The 26,479-nt window shown below is 38.4% G+C and overlaps 2 protein-coding genes and 1 long non-coding RNA gene across 5 annotated transcripts; 1 reads left to right on the forward strand and 2 right to left on the reverse strand.

The window, feature by feature from the left end:
* The first annotated feature begins 289 nt into the window (after positions 1 to 289).
* Positions 290 to 3,213, forward strand: LOC122355308. The gene is made up of 2 exons (XR_006252208.1): positions 290 to 424; positions 892 to 3,213. It is a non-coding gene; the product is annotated as an uncharacterized LOC122355308 (long non-coding RNA).
* fbxo11b (F-box protein 11b) lies at positions 2,883 to 15,261 on the reverse strand. 3 transcript variants are annotated; one of them, XM_043253417.1, is made up of 24 exons: positions 14,961 to 15,261; positions 13,644 to 13,695; positions 13,404 to 13,473; positions 12,778 to 12,905; positions 12,577 to 12,658; positions 12,297 to 12,441; positions 10,909 to 11,038; positions 10,621 to 10,704; positions 10,380 to 10,512; positions 10,175 to 10,281; positions 9,887 to 9,998; positions 9,179 to 9,285; positions 8,582 to 8,719; positions 8,281 to 8,498; positions 7,880 to 8,060; positions 7,648 to 7,770; positions 7,485 to 7,570; positions 7,253 to 7,329; positions 6,941 to 7,084; positions 6,576 to 6,686; positions 6,037 to 6,144; positions 5,845 to 5,953; positions 5,649 to 5,747; positions 2,883 to 4,752 (listed from the first exon to the last, which is right to left on the reverse strand). In XM_043253417.1, exons 4-24 carry the CDS (start codon positions 12,883 to 12,885, stop codon positions 4,623 to 4,625), a joined length of 2,532 nt encoding a protein of 843 aa, XP_043109352.1. In that variant the 5' UTR covers positions 12,886 to 12,905; positions 13,404 to 13,473; positions 13,644 to 13,695; positions 14,961 to 15,261; the 3' UTR covers positions 2,883 to 4,622. The 3 variants fall into 3 exon arrangements, with proteins under 3 accessions (XP_043109352.1, XP_043109351.1, XP_043109349.1); XM_043253416.1 differs by lacking the exon at positions 13,644 to 13,695; XM_043253414.1 differs by lacking the exons at positions 13,404 to 13,473; positions 13,644 to 13,695.
* A 704-nt stretch (positions 15,262 to 15,965) lies between these two features.
* msh2 (mutS homolog 2 (E. coli)) lies at positions 15,966 to 22,117 on the reverse strand. The gene is made up of 16 exons (XM_043254470.1): positions 21,872 to 22,117; positions 21,524 to 21,672; positions 21,157 to 21,444; positions 20,425 to 20,571; positions 20,183 to 20,332; positions 19,965 to 20,098; positions 19,497 to 19,696; positions 19,302 to 19,411; positions 19,063 to 19,186; positions 18,833 to 18,983; positions 18,645 to 18,742; positions 18,006 to 18,251; positions 17,709 to 17,913; positions 16,869 to 17,116; positions 16,612 to 16,781; positions 15,966 to 16,513 (listed from the first exon to the last, which is right to left on the reverse strand). Exons 1-16 carry the CDS (start codon positions 22,077 to 22,079, stop codon positions 16,331 to 16,333), a joined length of 2,811 nt encoding a protein of 936 aa, XP_043110405.1. The 5' UTR covers positions 22,080 to 22,117; the 3' UTR covers positions 15,966 to 16,330.
* Between the last annotated feature and the right edge of the window lie 4,362 nt (positions 22,118 to 26,479).

The following is a 26,479-nucleotide window of genomic DNA, read 5'->3' on the forward strand; positions in this document are numbered from 1 at the left end:
GGCAACAGGGCCACTTCAGCCAATCACACCCCCTCCTCTCCGATATCCCCCTGACAACTGCCGCATCGCAGTAGCACTTTTTTAGCAAACCTAAGCAATTGCGTTCAGCATGCGCTCCGCGTTGCACCACGTTATTCATTCGTTCGTGAGCGGTTTGCGACGGTATTTCAAAACGGTTTCGCTTAGAGGCGAACCTAAACCGGTCGGTGTAGATTGAGACACTTTGACGTCATATTCTCATTGAGAATTTGCTTCATATTTAATGGCTTTGCCAACTTAGACGGTGTTTGACCACCAACCAGCTTACGCTGGAAACGAGGTCAGATGCTGTGGCGTCATTAGCGGGGGAGTCCTGGAGGCTCGTCGTCCAATCACAAGCTACCTCGCTTTGTGAAGTAGAGGTACTTAAAACTTACCAACTTACGTAAGTATCGTGCTCCGGTGAGATTTTAAACCCGCTGGAAAGTCAGCAGCGCTACCGCATTGTTGTACTTCTTCAATACTATTAAACGTTTAACCCTCTCGTGCTTTAATTCGGATCTAAATGCAGCCACGTGTAGCTGGCAATCAGTCAGAAGCAAATGTTTTAATTAGTTATTTCTAATGTGCGCTGTACATCACGATTGGTTCTGACAGCCTTAATACCAAATAAAATACGGCTAAACTTTGGTAATCACGTTTAGCAGTTTTACGGCAGCAACGAGTAAATATCCATTCATCTAAATGGATTTATTTTAAGCCTTAAATGCAGGCCAACAGGTCTGAATTATTTAATTAAACAATTGGAAAGAGGTAAAAAGTGTATTAACTGTAGCCTTATTATAAGAGCTGTTTATGCAACCGGTCCAAGCATGTTGCTTTCCAATCACATGATTCATTTATGACATTTAGGTGGGCTGGAGGAGGGTCTTCAGCAGAGGACTGAGGACAAAGTTGAAAGGAGATACAGTGTATCAGCTTCATTCTCAAGGGTCTCACACGCACACAAGGTGAATCTATTCATTAATTTCTTATTTTAGCATGTCGAGCACTTTTAGAGAAACCACTCACTGATCTGTTTGTTGCAGACAACCCCCCACCCCTTAATAAATAAAACAATAAATTTAAAAAAATATTAAAATAAGACAATAAATTAAAAAATGATCAAAACAACAAAAATATTCACAACATATTCTCCCCTCTCAGGCCGTTCGAGATGTAGATGAGTTTGGTTCTTTACTGGAACAGATTTGGAGAAATGTTTGGATCCTCTGCAGTGAATGGGTGCCGTCAGCTGATAAAAACATCAGTTATCCATGAGTAATTCACACTATTCCAGTCCATCAATTAATGCCTCGATGGATTTTATTACAAACAGATTTTTGCTTGACAAGACTTTAATTAATTGACGGACTGGAGTCGTGTGGATGATGTAAATTATTGTGATATTTTTGTAAGCCGTTTGGACTCTCACCTATTCATTACAGAGAACTCACTGGTTAAGGAAGTCATGCTAAATTCCTCTGAATCTGTTCCAATGGGCTTGCACGTGCAATTTATTTTCACCCCAAAATAGTTTTCCGTGTTATAATTACAACGGTTTATGAAAAGTGAGGCTTTTAAGGAATGCTTTTTGTCCCGTCGCGTGTCCAATGATGTCAGTGTTTCAGTGTGCTGTTACTTTTCTTGCCACATTTATTCCAGATAAGGATGTAACCAAACATACAAGATTAGAGGTAGAAAAATGTAAGTTAAAGTTGAAGCCACTGAATAACCCAGTCCGATATGTATCCATCGATGTCTATGACTAGAGTTATGGCTTTAATCCCAGATGGCTAAAACTAGGAATTCATTTGTATCCAATTTCTCTCAAATCACATTATTTTTTAAAATGTAGAAGTGGGTCATCATTGGGTTGCTTTTTTCTATGTCAAAAAAGGCAATCCAGTTTAATATACAATCCATTTCCACTCATCCACCCCTAGATAAGCAGTTCAAGGCTGTAAGTATGTGTACACACTTCCATTTTTATGCCTTTAAAAGTCTGAACTACCTACCAGCATTGTTTCTGAAATGCTTTTCATTCATTCTAGTTTCTCTAATTAAAGCAAGCACAATTTCTGTGCGTATGATAGCATTAGACTAAAGCAGTTCATTTGTTATTAACAAAAACCTCTAGATTACGAGCCAAAAAAAAGTGTGTAATACTCTCTAAAAAGTGTAAAGTACACTCTTAAAACTGTATCCTTGCATTTAATAGGTTTTTTGGGGAGAAAAGCGAGAGCTTGTTTCATCTAAAACAAATCTATCAAATTAACAAAACACCTTTGAAGAGTTATGGGTTATGTATTATCTCATACAAAACGAAAAGTTGCGGTACAAAGAATAAAAATACTTGAAACACGAGTGCATAAGCATGCCACAAAATATCTGCAAATCAATGCGGTTTAGCGCATGTCTGGCTCTGAAATGTTTGTTGAGGTTGTTTGCCTATAGGTGGCGCATATTTGCCTAAAAATTGGTAGAGCAAAGGGTTTATGAATTCTGTCAATAACGACTTATTCTTATCAGACCAGATAAAGCACACCACTGTAAAAGTCTCCTACAGCGCTTACTTACGTTATTTGCACAAGTGGAGTATCCGCATTAGAGTATTACAGGAAGGCGACACCTGCAATCAGGGTGGTTTTGTCTTATAATAACTGTAATCGAGTCATGTTTAACAAGCTCTTGAAAGCTGTACACAATTCTGTTCAACTGTAGTGACAGCTGTTAGGGGTTTTCAGGCTACAGTTTTATCAGAAAGTAGTGCAACCTCTAAAGCGTGTGATTAAAAACAGCAAACTTCCTCTTTACATGTCAAACGTACTGTTAGTAATCAACAAAATCAAGCACAAGCAGCGTTGATCTAATAAAGTTTATTTTCTTAAAAATGACCAGTTTCTGTTCTTTTCTAGGAAATTAAACCCTTTTTAAATTCATACTAGCATCTACATAATGGTTATTGAAGACTTCACAATATATTAAGTCTAGATGTTATGGTACACATGCATAAAATTCAGGCTGCATGAGAAGCCACAGTCACCACATTACACATAGATGGAGTTTGAGGGGCAAAAAAGACGATGGGGCTGTAGAGATACTTGTCTCAGCTTCAAAGAGGCCAGAGGCCTCCGATATAACCAACTCCAGCAAGGCTTTTCAAAATCACTATCATACTTAAAACAGGCACAAGTCAGGCCATGGGCCCAAAAAAATGCAATAAAGATGATTTGAAAAGTCAAGAGGCATTTTCAGGATTCTACGACCAAAATATTAACTGAATGAAAATGCTCTGGGATTGTTTTTAATAGAATTTTTTCTTTACATTCTGTGTAAGATGAACGGTTATAAAACATGTTATAGAATTCTTTGGGCCCTTTTTTAACACTTCAAACCGTCTGGAGATTAAAGCTCCAAATATTTAGAACGGGAAGTTAAAAATGAAAGAGATAAATACAACAGGCAGAAAAAAAAAAAAAAAAAAAAAAAAACTTTTCTAATTATGGCAGCAACAAAGGTGATGCAAACATTTCTGAACCTGCACAACCGTAAATTCCACACTTCAATCGCTCGCATAAAAAGAAGTTAACTTAAAAGTCACCTCATTAAAAAAAAAAAAAAATGCTGGAGGACAATTTAGTGTTCGTTTACTGATCTTTTCTTTGTTATTCCTCTTTCATAGAAAGAACTTATATGCTGAGACAGGAGTATGATTACAGCAAGCCTAATGTGTGCTAACAAAAATATTAATAATAATAATAATAATAATAATAATATATAATAAAATAAAAGACATTCAAATACAGTAAGATTTTTTTTTTTGCCTGAAAATACAAAACTACATGAGAAAGCATTAAAATCATATTTGTAGATCAGAAACACATATTAACATATTAAAAAAAAGCAAGTGCTAATCACATTGTTTTTTTTTTTTTTTTGTTTGTTTGTTTTGTTAATTTTTTATATCATACATATATTTCAGCACATCTGCTGTCAAAAAACAGTCGCCGGAAGCCATAATGGAATGGCTCTGCCTCTAATCCGAGAAACCGCAATCTGTAGCTCCTAGTGGCTCGGGTCATGGTCAGATCTGTACAAAAACTGCAGCAGAACTCGTCTTGAATCTCCACATAGCACTGAAGTTGCACAGGGCAGGGCGCACAGCATCGGACTTTGCGATTGGAAGGACCCAAGAAAGTCTACTCCCCTCCCAAACTCAACACCACTGTGGCACCCACCTCCATAATCTCCAGAATCCTGAGTCAACATATTGCTTCACAATATTTCACTCTTCCAAATCATCCATCACGCTCCCAAACAGAAGTGAAGAGAACTCCTTGTTTAAAACATCTTCTCAGTTAGCAATATACAAGAGAGTCTGCACCCAGTACTGAGGCAGCTTTACGCGGCTTTGGAGTTCTGCGTTTCACCTTTCCGAGGATAGTTTCTCTTAAAATGATTAATTCAAAAGTCTGACAGTTTTAGTTATCCACACACACTTCGCACACCAGGTCTCTCTGGCCCAGAAATGGCAGGCGCTCTGGATTTGTAGGCAGGTACGATAAAGGCCAGGGTGCTGTGATGGAGGTTGAGCTGAATTCTCAGTTGTGCTGTAATGTGTTGGATTCTATGGGAGGTGCAGAGTCATACAGAGTGTCCGTATCATGGGTCGGCTCTCCAGCCAATGTGCAAGGATTGGACAATGTACCCGCACCACAGTCACAAAAAAACCTGGATGGAATAGATTAGAAAAGGGATTAGACCAGATTCATCTATGCATCCACTAAATCCTACAGGAAAAAAAACATGACAGTAAAACTATTTTAAAAAAACATTTTAACTTTCTATATCAAAAATGTGAGAAATTTTAACTTTCTATATTATCAAAGAATCATGAGAAAATCATTTCATTTTTGTCTATGGAATTTCGGTCTTGATTAACTCACAATTATGACTTTTTTCTTATCTTTAATTCTTATGTCTGTGATAGAAACAAAAATGGCAAGATGTACACTCAGAATTGTGAGGAAAAAAACAATGGTGAAAAGTTGCAGTTAAAAAATGGGTTACTTTAGTTTTTAACATTGATTCAGAAAATGTATCATAATTCTTAAACACCAAATTAGCATATCATAATGATTTCTTGAGGACTATGTGACACTGATGACTGCTGGAGGAATGGCTGCTGAAAATATAGTAATCCATTATAAAATAGGTTAAGAAAAGGCTCTCTGTTGTAGTATTACACAATATGGCAGTTTTTACTGTATTTCTGATCAAACTTATGCAGCCTTGATGTATAAGGTCACATTCACACGGGTATTTTTATGAAAAAAAAAAAAAAAAAACAAAAAAAACAAAACGTAATCTACATGAAAGCGCATAAGCATTGTATACCAAGTGTAAAAGACATGTTGGCCAATCAGAAGCCTGAAAAGGTAAACAGTAGGTGGGGATATCTGCACAACACAAGCCAAAATGTCCAGTTTTGCTGTCTAAACAAAATATCACCGCATACAAAAAGATGCAGTGCCTAAGAGAATTCTATCAAAAATCTTACAAGCCCCAAATGTTTGAACAGAAATGCATGTAGCGCTGCATCGTGTACAAGAAGGTTTTGCACTGACCTATCATGCCGTATAAACTCCACATCATGCCCTTGGTGGCACTTCTTAATACAATTCACACAAATTGCATTCCGGTCTGTTGTGTTACAGGTGTGACACCTAATGCAGGAAAAAGAAAGATGGTGAAATACTACAACCAACCAACTCTATTGGTTTTCAAAGCAGACAGCTTAAAAGTCGCCAGCCTTCTGGTTACCTGTAGAAATCGTGCATGGGGTAGCTGGTGTAACTGGAAATCTTGTACAGGCACTGACCTCTGCTCACCGCCTTTTCTATGGCATCCTGATTGTTCATGATTTTGTTGTCTACAAAGTTATGAAAAACATTAACATTAACAAATACATAATATTGAGGTAAAGTGGAATAGTTTTGTTGATAATGTTTTTACCTTTCATTGTAACGTTGACACCAGAGGCTAGAAATAAGCCTCCAAATCTGTTGTTGAATATTTGATTGCCTTCCAGAGTTGCCGTGGCATGGTTTGTGATTTCAATGCCTGAAGTGAGGGTTAGAGAGAATGTTATTTGGACGATTAAATAGAAAACTCCAGACTACACAATCATGATGACATACATTTTTATTTGTTTACAATTAAGACGACAAAAGAACCATTATGTAGCACTGGAATTGTTTACCCCCCCCCAAAAAAAAGACAATTTGCTGAAATCGACCCTCATGCCAACCAAGATGAAGATGAATTTGTTTCTTCATCGAAACAGATTTAGAAAAATGTAGCATTACATCACTAATGCATCCGAATGCCACATTTCTCTATTCTGTTCTGATTAGGAAACAAATTTATGTACATCTCTGTTGGCCTGAGGGTGAGTTCATTTACAGCATTCATTGCATTTTTGGATGAGCTATTCCTTTAAGACCACCACAGTGACAGCATGTGCGCACTTCTGACCTAAACCTTTTACTGACCTGCAGCAAAGCCATCAAATATCCGGTTCTTCCGCAGCACCGGGTGGCTATTTGTGCTGATGAGAACACCAGCCTGTGCATTCCTGAAGATATCATTCTCTTCCAACAACCCTGAACATGCATATAAAGACACTACTATTAGTATCATAAGTCATACTGCATACATCATATTATTTGTCCTGCTTTTTGATGCAGATAAACCTTAGTTTTAACCAAAAATGTTTTAATTGGGAGGTTAATCACTGATCTGGCTCAAGAAAACCTTTGATTTGGGTCTGGGAAACTGTTCTGATTATATTTTTCTATTTTAAGTCACCCTCAACTGTACCTATAAGCAGTTAAAAGTCTTCCAAATCTGTTCTTACCCCTCCCGCCGTTGAATATGCAAATACCCCCATCCCGTCCATCATGGATTTTATTCCTGCGCAGCGTGGGGTTGCTGTCCGTCTTAATCCACACCCCCGCCATGGCATTATCAAAGATCTCATTGTCCTCGATGAAACCCAGCCCTAAGAATAGACCACCAAATGATGTTAAACACAAACACGAGAAAACAGAAACTAGGCAGACCTGTATAACATCTGAGATCTAAATGCTCACGGTTTTAAAAAAATACATATTTATTAACAAGCTTTATAAGGACTGAAAAGACAGAGATAAGTGGATAAAGAACTTACCAGAATTGTAAACAAGGATACCTCCGTTTTGTCCACCCCAAATTTTGTTTCTTCTTATTTTTGGATTGCTTCCAGTTCTTTTTTTAAGAAACAAAAGGAAAAACATCAATCCCGCACAATGAATCCAACATAAAAATACAGTAAACTATTTTTTTTACACTATCAAGACTCTTGAAAATCAATTCGTACTCCTGATATTTCCTGAAGGAGCCGAAATGCAATTATGCCCTACCTGATCTGGACTCCAGAGTACATGTGATTGTAGATATCATTATCTTCCAGTACTCCATGTCCGTTGTCATAAAAATACACCCCAACCTTTTCAGAGATATAACAATATTAGTAGGGAAGAATGAAGGCTAGATCATAGCGAACTAAATTTTGAAGTTCCAAACCTGTTTTCCACTGTGTATCCTGTTCCTCCTGAGTACCGGTGTGCTTCCTGTGGTCACCCACACTCCTGCCAGAGTGTTGCTGTACACCTCATTTTCCTCTATTACACCCTGGCCCTTTTCATGCTACAAAAAAACCAAAAACAGACAGTACAGGCAGAGTTACTCTAGTGCATACTTGTTTGTTCTTACAGCAGCCTGTAATGTATTACAGTCAGTTCATGTTCATGCTCACCACATAGATTCCTCCATGCTGCCCGTCATGGATCTTGTTGTGCCTTACTATAGGACAGCTGTTCGTTCTGATCTGAATGCCAGCCAGGGCATTTCCATAAATATCATTTCCCTCAATGAGGCCCCTCCCATCACCGAATATGTAAACACCTCCTTGGTTTCCATTGAAAATGGCATTTCCCCTAGATTAAGAGCAGACATTTCACTTTATAGATAATCAACAAAATGGAACAATCAATTCCCAGTGTGCTGAGAGTTAAGTGAGCTGAGCAAAAGCTAATCAATATCCAAAATTAATAATTATTTCCAAGACTAAAAATAACAATATTGATTTAACAATGCTAATATGACACAGCAAACTTAATTCACATAGGCGACACAAAAAGGAGAATAGAGGCTGACCTTATAGTCGGGTCACTGTTAGAGGTGATCCACACACCAGCAAAGTTATTAGCATAGATTTTGTTTTCTATGAACTGGCCTCTGCCTTTCTCGTGTACGTAGATGCCCCCCGTTTGGCCGTGGTGGATCTCACAGCGTACTACGGTTGGGTTTGCGTATGCTTTCACCTCAAATCCTGCAATCCTGTTTCTATGGATGTTACAGCTCTCAAAGTAGCCCTGCAGAGGGAGACAGAGACAACTCAGCTCACTGGCTGGAACACATAAGAGTCTCTGACTGAAGAAATATTAGGCGTAATTACCATGCCATGGTCAAAGGTAAACACTCCTACATCTCTGCCATGGTGGATGTGATTACGTCTGATGATGGGATTGCCATGATTTTTTACCCAGATACCCGCAAGCGCATTGTTTGAGATTTCGTTATCTTCATAAATACCCTGCAACACAACAGCTCACAGGTCAATTTTTTTTAATCTTGTACTTTGAAAAAAATGTTCTACACACAGTTTTATCTGCCATTGTTTAATCTACAATTTATAACTAAAAAGTGTCAACAAAGTCATAAAGCAGATTTTCAATTTTTACATGATTTTGACCAGAACATGTAGGCAAAATAAACAAGCCTACGTATAACTACTAATAAATAGGATCAGTGGAATAGTCCGAGCATGTTTCATATACGGGTCCAGAAAACATAGCGGAAAAAAAAAAAAAAAGTCATAAATTTCTTTTAAAGCAGGTTTTGGTGCGTTTCTTCCAGTGTAGCGCTTGACTCAAAGGTCAATATGATCAGCATAAAATCTCAAAACAACATGAGTACAAGCAGGCTAAATAATTTTAGTAGTTTAATAGATTTGAACGGCTCCAACGCAAAAAATTAGCATGAAGTTTCCTACCTGTGCATGATCAGTGATGTAGAGTCCAACATTTTCACAATCGCTGATATTGCAGTGTTTGATGGTAGGTCCGGCACCCTGACCACTTACACACACCGCTGATCCCACTGCACACAAGTTAGAAACTGCCATCTCAAAACTGCTAACAATTACTGTATATCAGCCGCTAAAATATAGGTGTTAACGACACCAAGGTCGTGGGTTTCATTCCCACACATACTGATATCATATCTGAATGGTTGAAGAGCTAACAATCACTTCACCAAAAATTAAGTTATGAATCAAGCATCCATGATGACTAGATACACAAGCAGGATTTGGACTAGCTTTCAAAAGTTTGGAAAGTTTGAATCGGTGCATTTTAAGACATTCATCTTTTCAGATGAATTCAGCAACAATGCATCAAACTTTTCAAAAGTGAGAGTAGCAACTTTACAATGCTATGAAAGACTTGTTTGAACTGATTATAACAAGAAATGTTATCCGATTGTATAAAAGAGCATATTAGATTACAATTTTGAGGGCTCACGTGATACTGAAGACTGGAGTAATTATTGCTGACATTTTTTCCCCCATTACAGGAATAAATTACATTTTAAAACATTTAAATGGAAATGCATATCTAAACATCTTCCTAAAACATACCAAGCCCAAACTTACTTTACCTAAACTTTACTTTATTATGCATGGGAAGCAGATGAAGCATACCTGTGCAGGTACTGCGGATTACACAGTGGTCAATGTTGGGGCTGCAGTTAACCGTGATCTCCAAACAGTGGTGAGCATTATGGTGCTGCGCTGACTTATCATCAGGGTTGAACTGTGGGTCAAACAGCAATATTAACATGATTTGAAACCTCTAATAAATAGCATCATGGATGATGCTGATAAGAACAAGCAGTATTATCTAAAACGCATGCAGTCACTAAAAAAATGCATTGACTAATAAGACAAATGCACTAAAAGGAAAAAAGTTGGAAAAGCCATTAGCCTCACCCTGATGGTCATGTAGCCCACATATGCATCTTCAGATCCCTCCATAAACACAAACGTTGAATCTCTAGTGTTTTCGATGACAACCTTGTCAGCTACCTTCCCTGAGGCTAAATGGAAAGAAAACAATGGTAGAAGTTTCTAGGAATGTAAGGTTAAAAAAGTTTTAAAATCTAAAGGACGACAAAAACTGGGACATCAGGTTTACCTGCACCAATCATTGTGATGGGGGATTCAATGTAGATCCATTCATCTGTGTAAATGCCAGAATGCACGAATATCAGGCCATCAAAATGGGCCTCCTGCACCCCTCCCAATGCATCCTCAATGGTGTCATAATACTGCAAATCAGGAAAAAACACTGCAATTACGATAAAGCTGAAATCTCCTTAGTGCATTTATTGAACCATCTTTACAGAAATGAAGCGGCTGAAGCAAAGGATCCATACCAACATATTCTCTCTGCCTTTGTATCTGGCTGGATTACTATAGAAGTGTTCTGCAAAACCAGGCTTTACATGTGCTCCTTTATACTGTGGAAAAGGAAACACAAAAGCAAAGGCTTAATGAACACTTACAAATTAACATAAGATGGTAAATTTCGTGACCTTTCGAAACGGTGAACGGCCTTATTAATTCGACAAATTACAAAATGGCTCGCACTGGAAAACTCATATGAGAAGACGATTATCTGCAAACTGACTTATCAAGGACAACAGAATCACAAGCTCTCATACCAACTGCTGAAAGCTCTCTTTCCACGGGTTTGGTTGCTCATACTCTTCTGGGTTGATCTGATAGAACTTCCCCGGCTCTGGATGCATCATGGGCCGCGTGTACTCAAACACCTCCATGTATAGTCTCTTCCTATAAATCACACAAACGGACAAAACAATCGCTAACAACCTCAAAGTGTTACGTCTCAACCAATCCACCATTTGCAAAACAATACAGCACTTTCTATACTTCTACAATAATTTCAGGTCAGTGCTTATACACTACTGTAACGACTTAAACCACTAGGAAGTTACACAATACTGTTCAAAAGGTTTTTTTTTTTTTTCTTTAAACAAAAACACATTTATAAAAAAAAAAAAAAAAACTAACTTTGCATTAATGAAAACATCTTAAAATGATTTCTGCAATAAAAATCAAGCAGCACAACTGCTTTTTAACATTAATAATAATAATAAATGTTTTGAGCACCAAATCAGCATATTAGAATGATATTTGAAAGGATCTCATGACACTGAAAACTGGAGTAATGCTGAAGTTCACGCACGGGAATAATATGTATTATATTAAACAGAAAATAGTTATTCGGTAACAGTACTATTTCAAAATTACAATTAGAAATTTAAAAAAATGAAGCCTAAGGCTAAATTTACATGACAACAATGCAGTCAAAAACAGAAAAGTTTTTTTTAAGAAGTTTCACATAAACGCAACAACATTTTCAAAAGGAGAAAATGGCCAGAAGTGCTGTATTACATATGCCAGGCCAGTAGTCGGAGCTGTCACCTTGTTAGTAAACAGTGCACATAGGGAAGTGACGATTATATAATGTACATGATGCATCTCCGCTGTTTGTTGTAATATTGATGACGTAAATTCACGTTTGCTGAAGCAGCAAGCGTTAGTAACTCTTAAGCAGAGTTTTTGGCTGAAAATGTAATGTAAACCGCCCCTAAGTTACTTCTGTCCAAAAAAACCTTACTAAACCCAGTATTTCTTTTAACAATATGTTATTCTTTTGTGGAAGCTGCAAACTAGATTGATGTCAAAAAGCCCCAAGAGATGATTTTGTCATTTGGCATATTAGCAAATTTCAGGTTTTAAACTCATCTTCCAAAGAGAAGCATTACATTCTTACATTCTTCAGATATCTACCATATTTTCTGCAATATTATTGCCGTCTACCTGTCATGATCATCATAACATATCATAACATACCACAGACATTGCATCAATGTGCTGCATGCCCCAGCATTACGGTCTATAAAAATCATTAGTAGCCCATTCACACCATGACGCCGCGCTTACAATTTTCTGCCATGCTCCTACAATTAAAGAGACGCATGTGCTCCTGCAAATCAATCTACTGTTATCAAATAAAAATTCTCACCAGAGAATTGGGTCATTTGCAAGCTCACTGAATCGCTTGCATACGCAGGCAGCCTGGCACAGATCCTGCTCCAGCAGGTAGGAGAATATCTTCAGAACGACTTCATCCGGAAGCTTCTCTTGGAGATACTGCTCCGCAGGAGCAGCTGAAACAAAGACAGGAGAACGGGAGAAGAAAGCTGAACCGAAACGCTTGCAGAGCACAATTAATAGCCATTTGATCAGAAGCAAATCTTAAATGTAACCACAACTGAATGATTGAGAGCACACTCTGCACTCACCTGGCAAGTCCTGGGATTTTCCCGACACTCTTGCACGTTTAGCTCTGTGACCAAAATTTTCTGTGGCTGAAGTGGAGGCTCCCTGCATCACAAATCAGACAGTGAATTTTAAACTATGCATTTTACATTAAAAAGGTCAATCTCTGTTAAAAGTGCAACTAAAGGGGGATAGCATGAATCTCAAGAGGGCAAGATCTTTACCTCCATACTGTTTTTCGTGGGGCACACGGTTCTTTTAGGCAACAGGGACTTTCTACGGAGTTGGTATGGACTGTTTTGAGCTCCTGGACCAGATTCTTCTGCAACCATATCTGCAGGGATGTCCTCATCTACAGAGAGCATAAGAAAGAAAAAAAAACAATCCATTCAGCAAAACATATCTCAACCTGCCCTGCACAGGCTCAGACCCCAAGATCCACCGCAAACTCCTGATTTCCATGTGCGCGTTGCAAACCATGCCTGCTAGAACAAAATACACCCATTCTTGCAACGAAAACAGTCAAAAAGCAAACGTTCTGTCGGCCTTTTCTCCAAAAGCACAGCAGCATGGACGACACTTCCACCCATTATTTAGTAGAACCGCCACAATCTGTGAAACACCTGAAGCTTCACGATCTTGCTATTTAAGGAGTAAAACTATAACTTCTAAAGCTTTAACTTTTTCCTCTTTATGCAACCACAAAACACTCTGCTTTATACATAAAGCATTGCCTAGATTAATTTTGTTTCGGGTAAATGCGACAAATGCTGTTCTTCAAATCAACTACAAATGTCTTAAAGCCCCCTACCTGTTGACCTCTGTTTGTGTGTGCAAGTTCCCTACCTACCTGTCAATACCTGGTGTACTGATCACCTGAGAGCCTTACAGTCTGTCCTTCCCTACAGCACATTTGGTACCTGGAGACAACATCCAAAAAATGAAAAATGAGAATAGCAGCTAAAGCTTGCCTCTGAACTGTCACGAATTTAATGGAAACTCGCTGACCCATTGGTTACAAAAAAAAATAAATACATACATTTACAGCAAGGCAACAAGAGTACATCAGGGCAAAATATGAAAACACCACCTGCTTATTAAATCTTTATCTGATCAGCTGTGACTCTTCTCTCTTTTTTTGTCTGCATAGAAAGAGGTACAAAAACAAAGCAATATGGAGAAGATGCTATTCCTTTCACCTAAAACACAGATTCAAGAACCTGAAGCATAACATTAAACATGTCTAATGCAAATGCACTGATATTACATGACAATAACTAATGTGCAGTTAAGGCATTAGATGGTAATACCACAGCACTACTATTGTGTATGTCAAAAAAAAAAGTTAAATGAGTATCAAGGGTTATACCATAAGATATTCACTTTGAGAAAATCAATATACTGTGCACTCTCAGGTCAATGCATTGTTTAGATTAAATTCCTCATTGAAATATTCCATAACTGCAAACGTTTCAAATCGCATCACATCAAACGTAAACAATAAGACAGTCAAATGCCCTGTTCACTACTAGTCTAAACTGAATCAATAATTCCCAACAAATGCTTAAAGAGAAAGAAAACCTAATGCTTTAGCGTTTTATCAATGGAAAGCTTGTCAGTGGGGGGTCTGTAACCAAGCTAAACGTGGAAACAAAGGTTTCTGATTGATCATCGCAGATGCACCTCCACCAGCAGAAACCAGGGCCTCGTGCATATCGTCTAGAAACGTGCAACAACAACCACTCGTGTGATAAATGTCCCATTACGCGCATACCTCCGACAAAACAGCAAACATAGCCTTTATCCAACCCCGTTTGCTCGCTCTGAGCCCAACTGCGCAGCTACTTGCATTAGCTTGCGTGCTACCTAGCAGTGTGTAAACACAGTTAACTTCACAGCGATTGCGTTGAAAGCTAACCGAAACCGAACAAATGCCGTTGAAGATAAGCCGTTGAAGACTAACGCAACACAGCAATAAACCGATATCCCACCAGTGTTTGGTGTACACGGACAGTGTTGTGCGTTAACGGCAGCCCACACTGGATACTAGCAGCTACGCAGCGGAGATTTTCCTGCTTAAATCCACGTCCCCCTTCCACCTACAACCCACGAGAGGTGGCACACAGCAAAGTTGAATCAAAATTAGCACTGCCGCCTCGTTTCTAGGATTAACGCCAACCCGGAAAGGTGATAAGTGTGTTAAAAGCTAGCCGTTTACGGTTCTGGCTCGCGAAGCCCAAACAAAGCGCGGCCTGGCCTGTATATATGCGCCTCGACGCTGTGCATACAGACCCTATTATTCAGGCCGTGCAGCTTTGGAGCGGCCGCGTCGGGTTAGATAGATAAAGCGCCGTTCGCGACACGGCACAGGATTGAAGCGTTGTTGAATTAAAGGCCCCCGTCTCACCTCTTTCTGCGTTGTTTCTTTCCGGCTGCACCGGGCGCGGCCTCGACAGTCGCCTGGGTCTCCTGCTGCTCGCTCTGACGGAGTTCATTTGGCGAGGTGACTTTACCAAGAAAAAATACGCTTCCCTCGAACCTTATCCTGATGTTCTTAGCATTTACACAAATTTCTGGTCTGAAACAAGTCTAATCGCCCGTCTAAGCCGAAAAAGGACACCAACCCGGGGCAGTTTTTCTTATTCGGGGTGTTGTTGGTGTGTTTTTTTTCGGACAGCTCCCCCCTGTGCTGAGCTCCGTGTCTCTCTCTCCCTCTCTCTCTAGCAGGAGGAGCCATTAGCATGGACATGGAGAACATGCACAAGGGGGCACCACTGATATTCGCCAAAAAGTGTCATTTGCTTTTAAATATTGAACTTTCGATCTTGAATAAAACCCTCTTTTAACACTTAAACCGCTCTGGTGCCAAGGAGGTAAGTTTGAATGGAATTGCAATTGCATAAAAGCCCTCCCTGGAGCCTAAACTGGTCTCCCAGGTTTGGTCAAGGTAGCAGAAGGGGTTAAAGTTCTGGGAGACCAACTAGACCAGTTGAGGATCAGCTGGCCATCTTAAGCTGGTTTAAGATGTTTTGGTTTGATAAAGTTACTTGAAAGCACAGCAGTCATAAACCTGGCCAATTAAAATAAACAAATAAGGGCTTAAATTTCTAAGCTCATTGAAAAATGTCCCGTTTTCTTGGCTTTATTTACCAGCTAAACCATTACATGGGATTTTAATGAAACTACCACCAGATATGATCATTGTTACACTCCTATCCTTCAAAATCCAGCTAGTGTATATATTTAATGTTTAAAATATTCTAAAGGTATTAAATGGAAGTTTTTCATAATTTCATTTTGTTTTTATTAATTTATTTTTTTCTTTTTTAAATCCAGACCTCCTAGCAATCCACTGTGCTATCATGGTGTATTTAGTGCTTTTATAAAATATTGTATTGTAATATTGAAGGGCACAAATAAGATCAGGCTGAACTAAATGTTTTTAATTCTAATATAAAAAAAAATGCAAAAATAAAATCGAACATTTTTAACATTTCCAAATTTATCCATTAGATGGCATCATTGTCACTACCCAAAATTGCTGTTGTGATTTTAACTGACAATATACACAAAATATTTTTAGAACATTTTTACTGAGAACTTATGACAAAGCTTAAGAATGTGGTAACACCTTGCAGAAAAACATTTGAAAAGAAAAGAATAGTGCTAAAATGGAACATATTTCTAATCTACTATAGATTATAATCAATTTTCATTATACAAACAATTTTACAGAAATGTTGGACTTTTATCCACTTTTAAGCCAATGCTCAGCCCTCAGGCTGAAGTTATTTTGACTTTGGCAGAACGTGACACTATCTCATTGACGAAGCTATTGTTTTGTCCGATGACCTCTGCCTTGAGTTTGCGCAGCTCCTCTTTGACAGCCTCATCAGACATGCCTTCAACGGGCATTGATTTAACCTTAGCCAGGAAAGCCTCAATGATCTTCTCCCCCTCCTATGGACAAGATTACAGCCAATCAGTTTATAAAATGTTAAAAACTAAAAAACAAAAACCTTTGAGCAGCAAAGCGAACAAGCATTTTTCAATCTCACCTGTTTCTCCAGGCAGCGTTTCTTGGCTTCCGGTCCCGCTTCATCCCCAGCTTTGGAGATATCTTGAAACTCCTCGAGCTCTAAAGCCTTCTCCCTTGCATTAGCAATCACATGTTTGGGGAAGTTAGCAAGCTCTGCCACATGAATCCCAAAGCTCTGGTCACAAACGCCTAAGTCAAATAAATCAAAGACACCATGTACCACTAAGCAAAGAAAAGAAATGTCATTTTCCAGAAAATGTTTCGAGATTAACGTACCGTTTTTCACTTTGTAGAGCATGGTGAGAGTGCTGTGTGTGGTCAGGGCAGTGACATGCAGGTTATGGACAGTGGGAACCTGCTGTGCGAGTGCTGTCAGCTCGTGGAAGTGAGTGGCAAACAGGCAGAAGGACTTGAGGCGGGTGGCGATATACTCAGAGATAGCCCAGGCCAGACCAAAGCCATCGTATGTAGATGTGCCTCTGCCCAGTTCATCAATGATAATAAGAGAATCCTCTGTGGCTGATCTAAAGTCAAAACGTGACATGCATTCATTACAAAAAATACCATCATTACGGTATTAAAATTGACTTAAATTATGTGCTATGTTTATTAAAAAGTTTATTGTATGAGTGGTAAAACTAATTTCTTTTTAGAGTTTATTGCATTGTGTTGTTACAGCGACTAAGATACTAAATCACATTCACATATCTTGCGGCTATAAAACAAAAACAGTATTATTACATTTTGGCCCTTCAGCTTAAAGGAATACTAAACCTACAAATTAATTTGTCATTTACTAATCCTCATTTTGTTCCAAATCCTCATGCATTTATTTTTATAAAATATCTTCTTAAAGCTATCCACGGACTAATTTTAGTAACCAAACATTTCAAGTCCACTCTATTTTTTCGTCCATTCAATGGGAACCAAAACTATTGCTCTACAAACGTTCTACAAAATATCTATTTAACTTCCGCAGAAGAAAGTCAGCGAAGGCAAGACAGACATGAGGGTGAGTAAATGACAACAGCACTTTCATTATTAAGCGGACTATCCCTCGTATACAACCCAGAACGTTCCTTTAAAAAGTAATGTACAAAACATGTCAGTTCTGACCGAAGAATAGCAGCAGTCTCCAGCATCTCAGCCATAAAGGTGGACACTCCTTTGATCTGGCTGTCCCCTGCACCCACTCGAGCGAGCACGCAGTCCACCACGCTCAATTCTGCCTCATCACATGGCACAAAACAGCCGATCTGTGCCATCAGCACGATCACACCCACTTGACGAATGTATGTAGATTTACCGCCCATATTTGGACCTAAAAATAGATTTAAAGCTTTTTATTATAGTCATTATGGATCGATGCATGAAAATGCCGTTTCATAATCCTCCCATCAAACAGGTTCTTACCCGTGATGATATGAAACATCTCCTCGCCCCTTCTGAAGGAGACATCGTTGGGAATGAAAGCCACATCGTCTTGAGCTTCAACACAGGGATGTCTTGCCGCCTTTACAATGAGTCTCCCTGAGCCTTTGTCTAATATTTTAGGCCTCACGTAAGGCACCGGAGCAGCGTGGGACACTACAGCGAAGCTCACCACTGCATCCAGCTGAGCTATCACCTCATTCAGAGTCTGAACCGGATCCACATAGCCTTTGATACAAACGCAGGGTTATTAAACTATTCATTACTAATGTACTAATGTTAAGAACTAAAATGGTCGAAGACTAACGTTTTATACACATTAGGATCTATGAACATTTGTGAAATAACGTTGATTACCACAAGAAACAAATTAATACCATAAACTAGGTCCTTTTAAATAAACTTTACCAGCTTTTAAGGACTATTCATGTTACATCCATGTGTCTTTTGTATTAACAGTACAAAAACAGCTTAACTTCACTCTAAAAATAAATCTGCAAAATAGAGCACAGTGTACTGTATTAACATGAGGGAATTCATCCGTTGTATTGTTAACATTTAATCCAGAACATTCCTTAAATTACAATCAAAGAAAATAAAAACAAAACAAGACAGACTCACCTGCAGCTATGCTGATGATCTCTTTGACAATGGCATTCTGAGCCTCTTCGTACTCTTCTCTGCTTTTAGTGTACTCTTCATTAAAAGAACTCAGCTTACTATAAAAAAAAAGAAACAACCCAATCACTTACCAACAACTCTAACCATTAGCTGCAGTATTTAAATGTCTCGTACAACATATCTCTTGCCTGTTAGTGAATCGCACTCCATTCTTTTGAACATCTAAAGTAGTGAATTTCTTGTTGTTGCGAAGACTCTTCTCTTCTTTGCACGTCACTCGGAAAAAGTACCCGATCTGTGCGTTGGATTCCAGCTTCACGGTCTTAGCTGCTTCCAGCCCTAAAGCAAAACAAAACAATTGTTTTTGAATGCTAGTTGACAATTTAAAGCTTAATATTTTCACATTTTGTTCACCTACCAAGTTCACGAGCCGCACTGTTCAAGGCCGTCTGCATGGCTTTCTCCAAACGATCCATGTTCTCCCTCAGCTCACTCAAGATGGGATCAAACGAGGGTTTCACCAGGAACTCGTGATGTTCAACCTGGACAACAAAAACAAGAGTGGCATACGTTTAAGGAATTCCCAATTTTAGGCAGACCATCTTACAAACCAAACTTAAAAGTTTGAACCATAGAGTGTAGATGGCAAAAGCAGACCTGGTTCATATCCAGTGTAGTTTCAATCATCTCCTGATATTTGGAGAAGTCAGAGACGAGGTCGTTGAGGGGAGAGATGAATGCTGCATGCAGGAGGACCTGATGTTTCCCTGATCGAAATACAGATGTCCCTCATTGTGTTGCTCCACAACAAACTTTTTTCAAATGAAGGTTAACAGGTAACATTTTGCTCACCACTGTATCTTTCCAAGGCCAGCACCAGACTCGGCAGTTGCCCCACAGCCTGATAGACTCGGTAACAGTCTTGTAAATTAGAGCTTTGACGCTGGAACTTCTTTGCCATTCGGTTCAGGTCTGGAAAGCGGCGGAGAAGGTCCTCTTGACAAGTCTTCCTCAACTCAGAGTCTTCCACAAAAGTCTCCACAAGATCCAGTCTGCACATCACAAATGTGTGTGTGTTATTATATATATATATAATAATTTGAAATTTGTGTCAGCATGTAATAAACGATACGCAGCTGCAGTTTTCTGTTGGGATTTGTTGTACCGCGCTACTCGCTTCCGGTGCAGACACGCCAGATCATTTGTTTCAAAGAACTAATCATTACCTGAGTTACATACATATGTGTGGGACGAATATATCAAATCCAAGTGAAGAATGGCATCCAGATTGTAAATACTTGATAAAAACTAAAAATTCACCTTTCTTCGATCTTGTTTTTGTCGATGAGAGGCTGTTTGATCCACTGATTGACCAACCGCTGTCCTTGTGGGGTACGACACTTGTTTAAAAGTCCCGCCAGAGAGTGTGTGCCTGTAGCATCATCAGAAGATCCCTGGGAAATCAGAAGAGGAACATTCACGTCAACCCTTCTCTGAACAAACTGCATATTTTTTTTTAATTTTTAACAACCACTGACCTGAAAGAGATTCAGAGCCTGCACAGCAGCATTATCCAGTCGCATGTACTGGTTCAGGTCAAAGGTGGTCATCTTGAAGGAACCAAAATTGGCCTCATCTGAAAGAAGCTCCAGGTATTTGATGACAGCTTGTAAGCAAGACATTGCAATCTGAAAAAAAAAAAACAATATCAATTCTGATCAATTGTACTGATTGATACCTGGAACTACACACATCTAAATTGTGTTGCAGAGCCCCAAACCTGTTTCTCCATCTCTGGAAGCGCAGCACTGGACACAGTCTCTCCCTTACGGGCCTTTAGTAGCCGATTCAGATCCTGCACAATGTCTTTGGTTGTGAACTCTGATTTCTTCCTGTCTGTGAGCAGAATGCCACCACGCTGTACCACCTGAATTATGAACAGCAACCAGCATGTAAGAAATAATCATTTAGACTCTATTATGGTTATACAATCTTGTTATGGGGATGCACCAATATAAAAATCCAGGCTAATATGATAAAGCTGCAGATTTCCATTTACTGTCTGTACCCGTTTTTTTTTTTTATTCTACTGTTTTAAAAAATAAATAAATAAATAAAAATAAGAATCAGTCATTGCATGTGTGAATTTAATCATCAAAAAAAAAAAAAAAAAAAAAGTAATTTTTGAGATTTATATTTTTAAATGTCATTTTCAGAGGTCACTGACTGAAGACCAATGTGAACTTCACTGTCTGTGTTATGGAAACACACAAATGTTATCAGTGCCACAGGACTACAGAAAACAGAGAAAAGGGGCTGTAGCTTTCCCTTTTGACAAAAATGTCAACAGCCATAATCCACTTTTGATTTTGGTGTCAAGTCAGAATTGTGAATTATACTTTTGCAATTGCAATTAAAAAAAGCTAAAATTGTGAGATACAAGTTCAACATTTTTTAATTTTTTAGCTGAAAACAAAAATAAACGAAATGCCCGAATTGTCTGAAATGTTACCTGTTTGAGTTTCCCAAGGTCTCCACCTGCATCTCCTCCAGGGAGCACGCACTCTTTGGGTCCGATCTGCACGAGAAGAGCCTCCAGATTGGAAAACTGGTCGTTGTCCGGGAATTCACATACGCCTAGTTTCCTGAGGGTGCTGTCGACATAGCCAACACCGACGACCCGCTGTCCATCGGTCCCTGTGCCAAGACGAACCCCGACGACACCGGCAGCTCCCTCCCCGGGACCTCCTCCACTGCCAAATAAAATCTCCTCAAACTGGGTCAGGTTTCCTGGAGACGCCTAGGATGCAAAACATAAACACAATTAGGTAATTACGCTGAGGAAAAAGAGTTATTAATCAGTGAAGAATGCAAGTTACCTTGTAAGATATCTGCCAGTCATGTTCTTTGCTGCTCTTGCTAGTGTTCTTGTAAACCTCAACCCGGTACTGCCTGACCAGCAGCAGGTCCCTCACAAAAGACTCAAAGTTCATCTTACTGAGGACCACACTCTCCAACCTCTTACTGCCTGCGTTTTCAAAATGCAGTACACCTTTATTAGACGTAAATATTGATTTAATAACTCAAACGTAATTTTAAAGCCGTTCACTAGCCGATATGACACCGATGTAGTATAAATAAGATGTTCATTTAGCACAACAGAAAGAACCAAAGATCTGTAATGAACAGATTATTTTATGAAACAGTTCCATAAGTTTGCAGCCAACCTGTGCCCAGGTTTTTGATGACTCCATTCGTCTTGAAAACCTCTTTGGCTGCAAAAACCGCATCTTTTCCGTGCACCGTATAGTAATCGTTTCGATCAAATACTCTCACGGTGGTTTCGGGTTTCTCGGGCATAGAAAAATAAAAATTCAGAAATCCGTGTTCAGACGCACTGTCCATGGACAGATTTTGTTTAGGTTGCACCGCCATGCTGGAATCTCCCGCCACAGCACAGGCGCGCCAGGAGGGTCAAAGGCAAACTGGGCGGAGTCAAAATGACGACAACAATCCACAACTCAAATACAGAACCTTTTTTTAAAAAAACAAAATTGTGGATTGGAAAAAGAAGCACGTCCTCAATTGCTTTACCTCTACGCCTTTTCAACATTTTCTTATTTGGAAGTATCTGGATATTTTTGAGATATTGGAAAAATGGGAATGTGTGGTAAGGATTAGGGTATTTGATGTGATATTTTTTATTTAAATTATTATTTAAATGACATTATAAAAAATACTTAACATACAATTATATAACTTTTCATATATTTAATTAGAATAACAATTAAATTATTAATACATTCTGTAAATACCAAAAAGATTTCTTCGCACATCCACATTTTATAAGTTACTCTTAGTATAATGTTATTGATGTTATTATTGTAATTATATATAAAATACTTATTTTCCTGCATGGATTGCACAGATTGTTGTTGTCACTTTTTTTGTAAACTGGATTTGGGGAGTCACAGAAAATGATTATAAACTGACCAAAAATGAACGCACAAATACATTACATACAGAAACATGAGAATAGCATAGTCTGTTACGTTAATAATGTAATATGAAAAAAAGGATTTTCTATTTATTTATAATATAACATGACTGGAAATATAGCTGCCATAATCAACTGAATATGCCTGAATCACAGCTAAAACTGATTGAAAATAGTTGTTTTGCATGTGTCGGGTTAATCACAGATCAGCGAGATCACATTTAATGATGGTTATTTGTTCCATTCTCTGAGACAAAATAACCATCCATTCGGTATGAAGCTGTAATTAAAGGCCTGATCATCTGAGACCTCACTCTGGGCTTCACTCACAGACCCATAAGCTGGTATATAGCTACGGCTAAAACAATAGTGCCTTTTAGCTCACTTTAAGCGTTTAGCAGGTGAACTGTCCCTTTAAGAGATGTGAGTTTGGAACCCAAACAGAAGCAGAAGTTGCAATAGCAGGTAAGTATCACTTGGTGTCAGAACTGAGCTGGTGGGGCCAGAATGAAAAGCGATCCATCTCTGCAGGGACTCTACATGAAAGACTCCTTACATAACAGCCACTTCATCTGCGTGCCTCTCTAAAGCACCTTCATTTCATTCACTGAAAGAACAGACCTGGAAATCAGCTGTGGTACACATTTGATCTGCATTGTATCCTTCTGAGCACACTAAGCATACGTAGGCTACATAAATATAGGTATAGTATAGTGCTGAATGTATGTACACACCTTGTTTCTCTGAAACATGTAGGTCACTTACAGGTGAGAAAACAGGCTTAAGGACAAACCCTCGTTCTCTGCCTCCATATGTCTGTTTTTACACATACAGTTGTGTCTTATTCAAGGTTTTTCATTGAAGAAATGATTCACTTAGACAATTATTTCAACAAAGGTCATTTGGGAAAGATAAATTATTTCTGACACAATGAAGTCACGATGGCAACCACATTTTTTTGACTGTCAGCAATGTTGGGTTAAAAAAAAAAAAAAAACTACGTTTGCAATGACATAATGCAGAGTAAGTTTTCATTTTTGCATGAACTGTGCCTTTAAGGTGACACTTTAATTTCTTGCTTTATCTTTCGATCAAAGGAGCAGCTTACCCAAAAATGGAAATGTGTTGAAAATCTTTTTTTTTTCCTGTTTTGGTTTGAGGACTTTTAGGTAGAAGCAACCATTTTAAGTTAAAAGCATCTTGTGATGTTTTAAACTCTCATTCTTATGGCACCCATTCAAGTGTGCAATGCTAATTTCTCTAAATCAATTCAGATAAATAAAAAAAAAAAATCTTGGATTTCATGAGGGTTAAACAAACTCTTCCTTTTCCAAAATTTCCATTAGGTTGATCAATAAAAAGGTTTGGTTAGGTATGTATACAAATAACTACTGTATACAAAGGCGCTGCGATGTAGGCTACGTAAACAACCTGTGTCTGTATCGGTCCTATTAATGTTAGAGGTATTGTTCTCCAGTGAATTCCAGATGGGACGAGTGAGTGTGTTTGTTCTCTGCAGTGGCCTCTCGTGGCGGGATGGCCTGCTTTAATGGGGGTGGCAGCCTGCTGCAGCGTTCTGGACTAAGGCCAGATGCAATGGTCTGACTGTTACTGCTGTGACAGGGCAGAACTGGGAGCACTGCAGAGGATTAAATCATCAGGACTTAAACAGACAGATTTTAAACTACCCTCTGTTGTATTGAGATATCTGTCATCATCGAAATTCTGTATATATATATATATATGGGTGTGCTGTGTATATTTATTATACATAACATATATTGTACAGTATATATAGTATATTTTGAAAATATTAACATGTATTTACATTTAATTTATAGTGGTATGTAAAGGTTTTTTTAGATGTGATTATTCGTATAACAATACTAATATTTACATATATAATTATTATTATTATTCAATATATACACATGCATGCAGAAATAGTGGTGTAGTAAATATAAGACTTTTGGCTTTAGAGAGAGAGATAACACAGATATAGGTAAATAGAACCATCGAACATTTAACAGTTCAAACCATTTAACAATCTCACGAGAATCTAACAAGACCACGACTGAAGCTTTTAACTGGTGTCAATAACAGTAAATCGTCCCAACAGATAAATGGAAAAAGTGGCACAAAAGGCAAAAAGGAACAATAAAATGATTTCTAGAAGACCAACCCCAAAAAAAAAGCTATCAGCTGTTACTTCATTCTGTCATAGGTCGGTAATTATCCTTGTCAGCACAATGGATTCGCATATTAGTCTACTCGTTGTTATCTGCTAAATAGCATCTCAGTAACCTGGCCATCAGTAAGTACTGAACACAGCCTCTGTGTTTGAGAACAGCCAAGTCTTGCATATCAGATGTCTATGGGCCGTCTGGAATAAAAGAGAGAGATATATAGAGAGAGAGAGAGAGAGAGAGAGAGAGAGAAAGGTTAAATATAATGTGGAATTCATCTTGAAGATGTATATACTGCATGTGTATTTTGCTGTAGCTTTAATGAACTGACATATGCAGCCTCTAATAAAGACAGCAGAATAAAGATACAGTTTGCTCTCTATATATAAAGCTCCTTTTTAAAGTGTCTTAATTATCTGGAGAGTTAGGTGATGTCAAATAGGTCTCACTAAATACATGGTTAAATATTAATGCTGTACTGTATGTGAAACTTAAGCTTCTGCTGTACTTGGATTACAGGTAGCAATTTACAATGTCTGAGACACACAACAGTGCTGGTCAAGAAAGTTTGGGGTCGGTATATTACATAAATATTCATAGCACATTAATTAGCTTTATATATGTTTTTCCTTTATCAAACCATGTTCCAAGGCCGCTTAAAAGGTTATGCAGTAATCCTTGTTGCGGTATCGGTTCTGCCGCACTTTAACCTGCTTGAGCATTTTATTTGGGGCAATTAAAGCTATCTTTGTGGTTTATTTTAACTGTGGTGCTCTTCTGCATATCTGCAAAGGGCAATAAAGAGGGATGTGGCATAATTTATATCCATTGCAGACAGAAAATCGGTGCTTCTGAATCTAATCCTATTCAGTGCTTCAGTCGTGTATTCTTTGAATCTTATTATCGAATGTATTGTTTTGTTTACACATCATGTATATGCATTCTGGCAGTCTACAATAGATATATTATGTCATATGAATAGACATATTATGTCAATAAAAATAATGTGTACTTAAAAAGACGGCATTATCTAACTATAATATTTTAAATTATGAAGATAGCCAAATCTTTCTGAACACTAAGCATCAAAAACCATTCATAATTAAGGTTGTTTTTATGTCACTGATCTCTTAACGCTCCCGATGTACTCTTTTCTCTCCATTTAATTCCAATTCATTTATTGTTCTTATTGAAAAATCTGAGAGAGGTGGTAGATTATGTGAATATGAATATTAAAGTCAAGATTCAAGCCTGTGAATTCCATAGCGGTTAAAATTTGAATTCCTGACGGACAGCTGATGTCAGTTTTGTATAAATTATGACCGTAATTCTACGTATCTTTCACAGTTTCGTGAAGTTTGCCTAACAATGGCGACCGCTGCCTACAGTTCAACTATACACGGTCTTTGGCGGTCGTTCAAAAAAGAGAGAGGGAAACAGATGGACACTCAGAAAGGGAAAGACAATCTCAGTCACGCTCTTTTTCCTTTATGTACAGCTTCGTCAACACTACCACACATACACAGACACACGTGTGTACAGCCACACACGGGTCTATGTTGGGAAACCAGATCCTGGTGTTGCAGTGTGTGCCAGTGCTCGGTACAAAGCCTCAATGTGCATTAAGAATGAATAGGTCTTCAGTTTCATGG

This window comes from Puntigrus tetrazona, chromosome 12 (assembly GCF_018831695.1).
Source record: "Puntigrus tetrazona isolate hp1 chromosome 12, ASM1883169v1, whole genome shotgun sequence".
Lineage (NCBI taxonomy): Eukaryota > Metazoa > Chordata > Actinopteri > Cypriniformes > Cyprinidae > Puntigrus > Puntigrus tetrazona.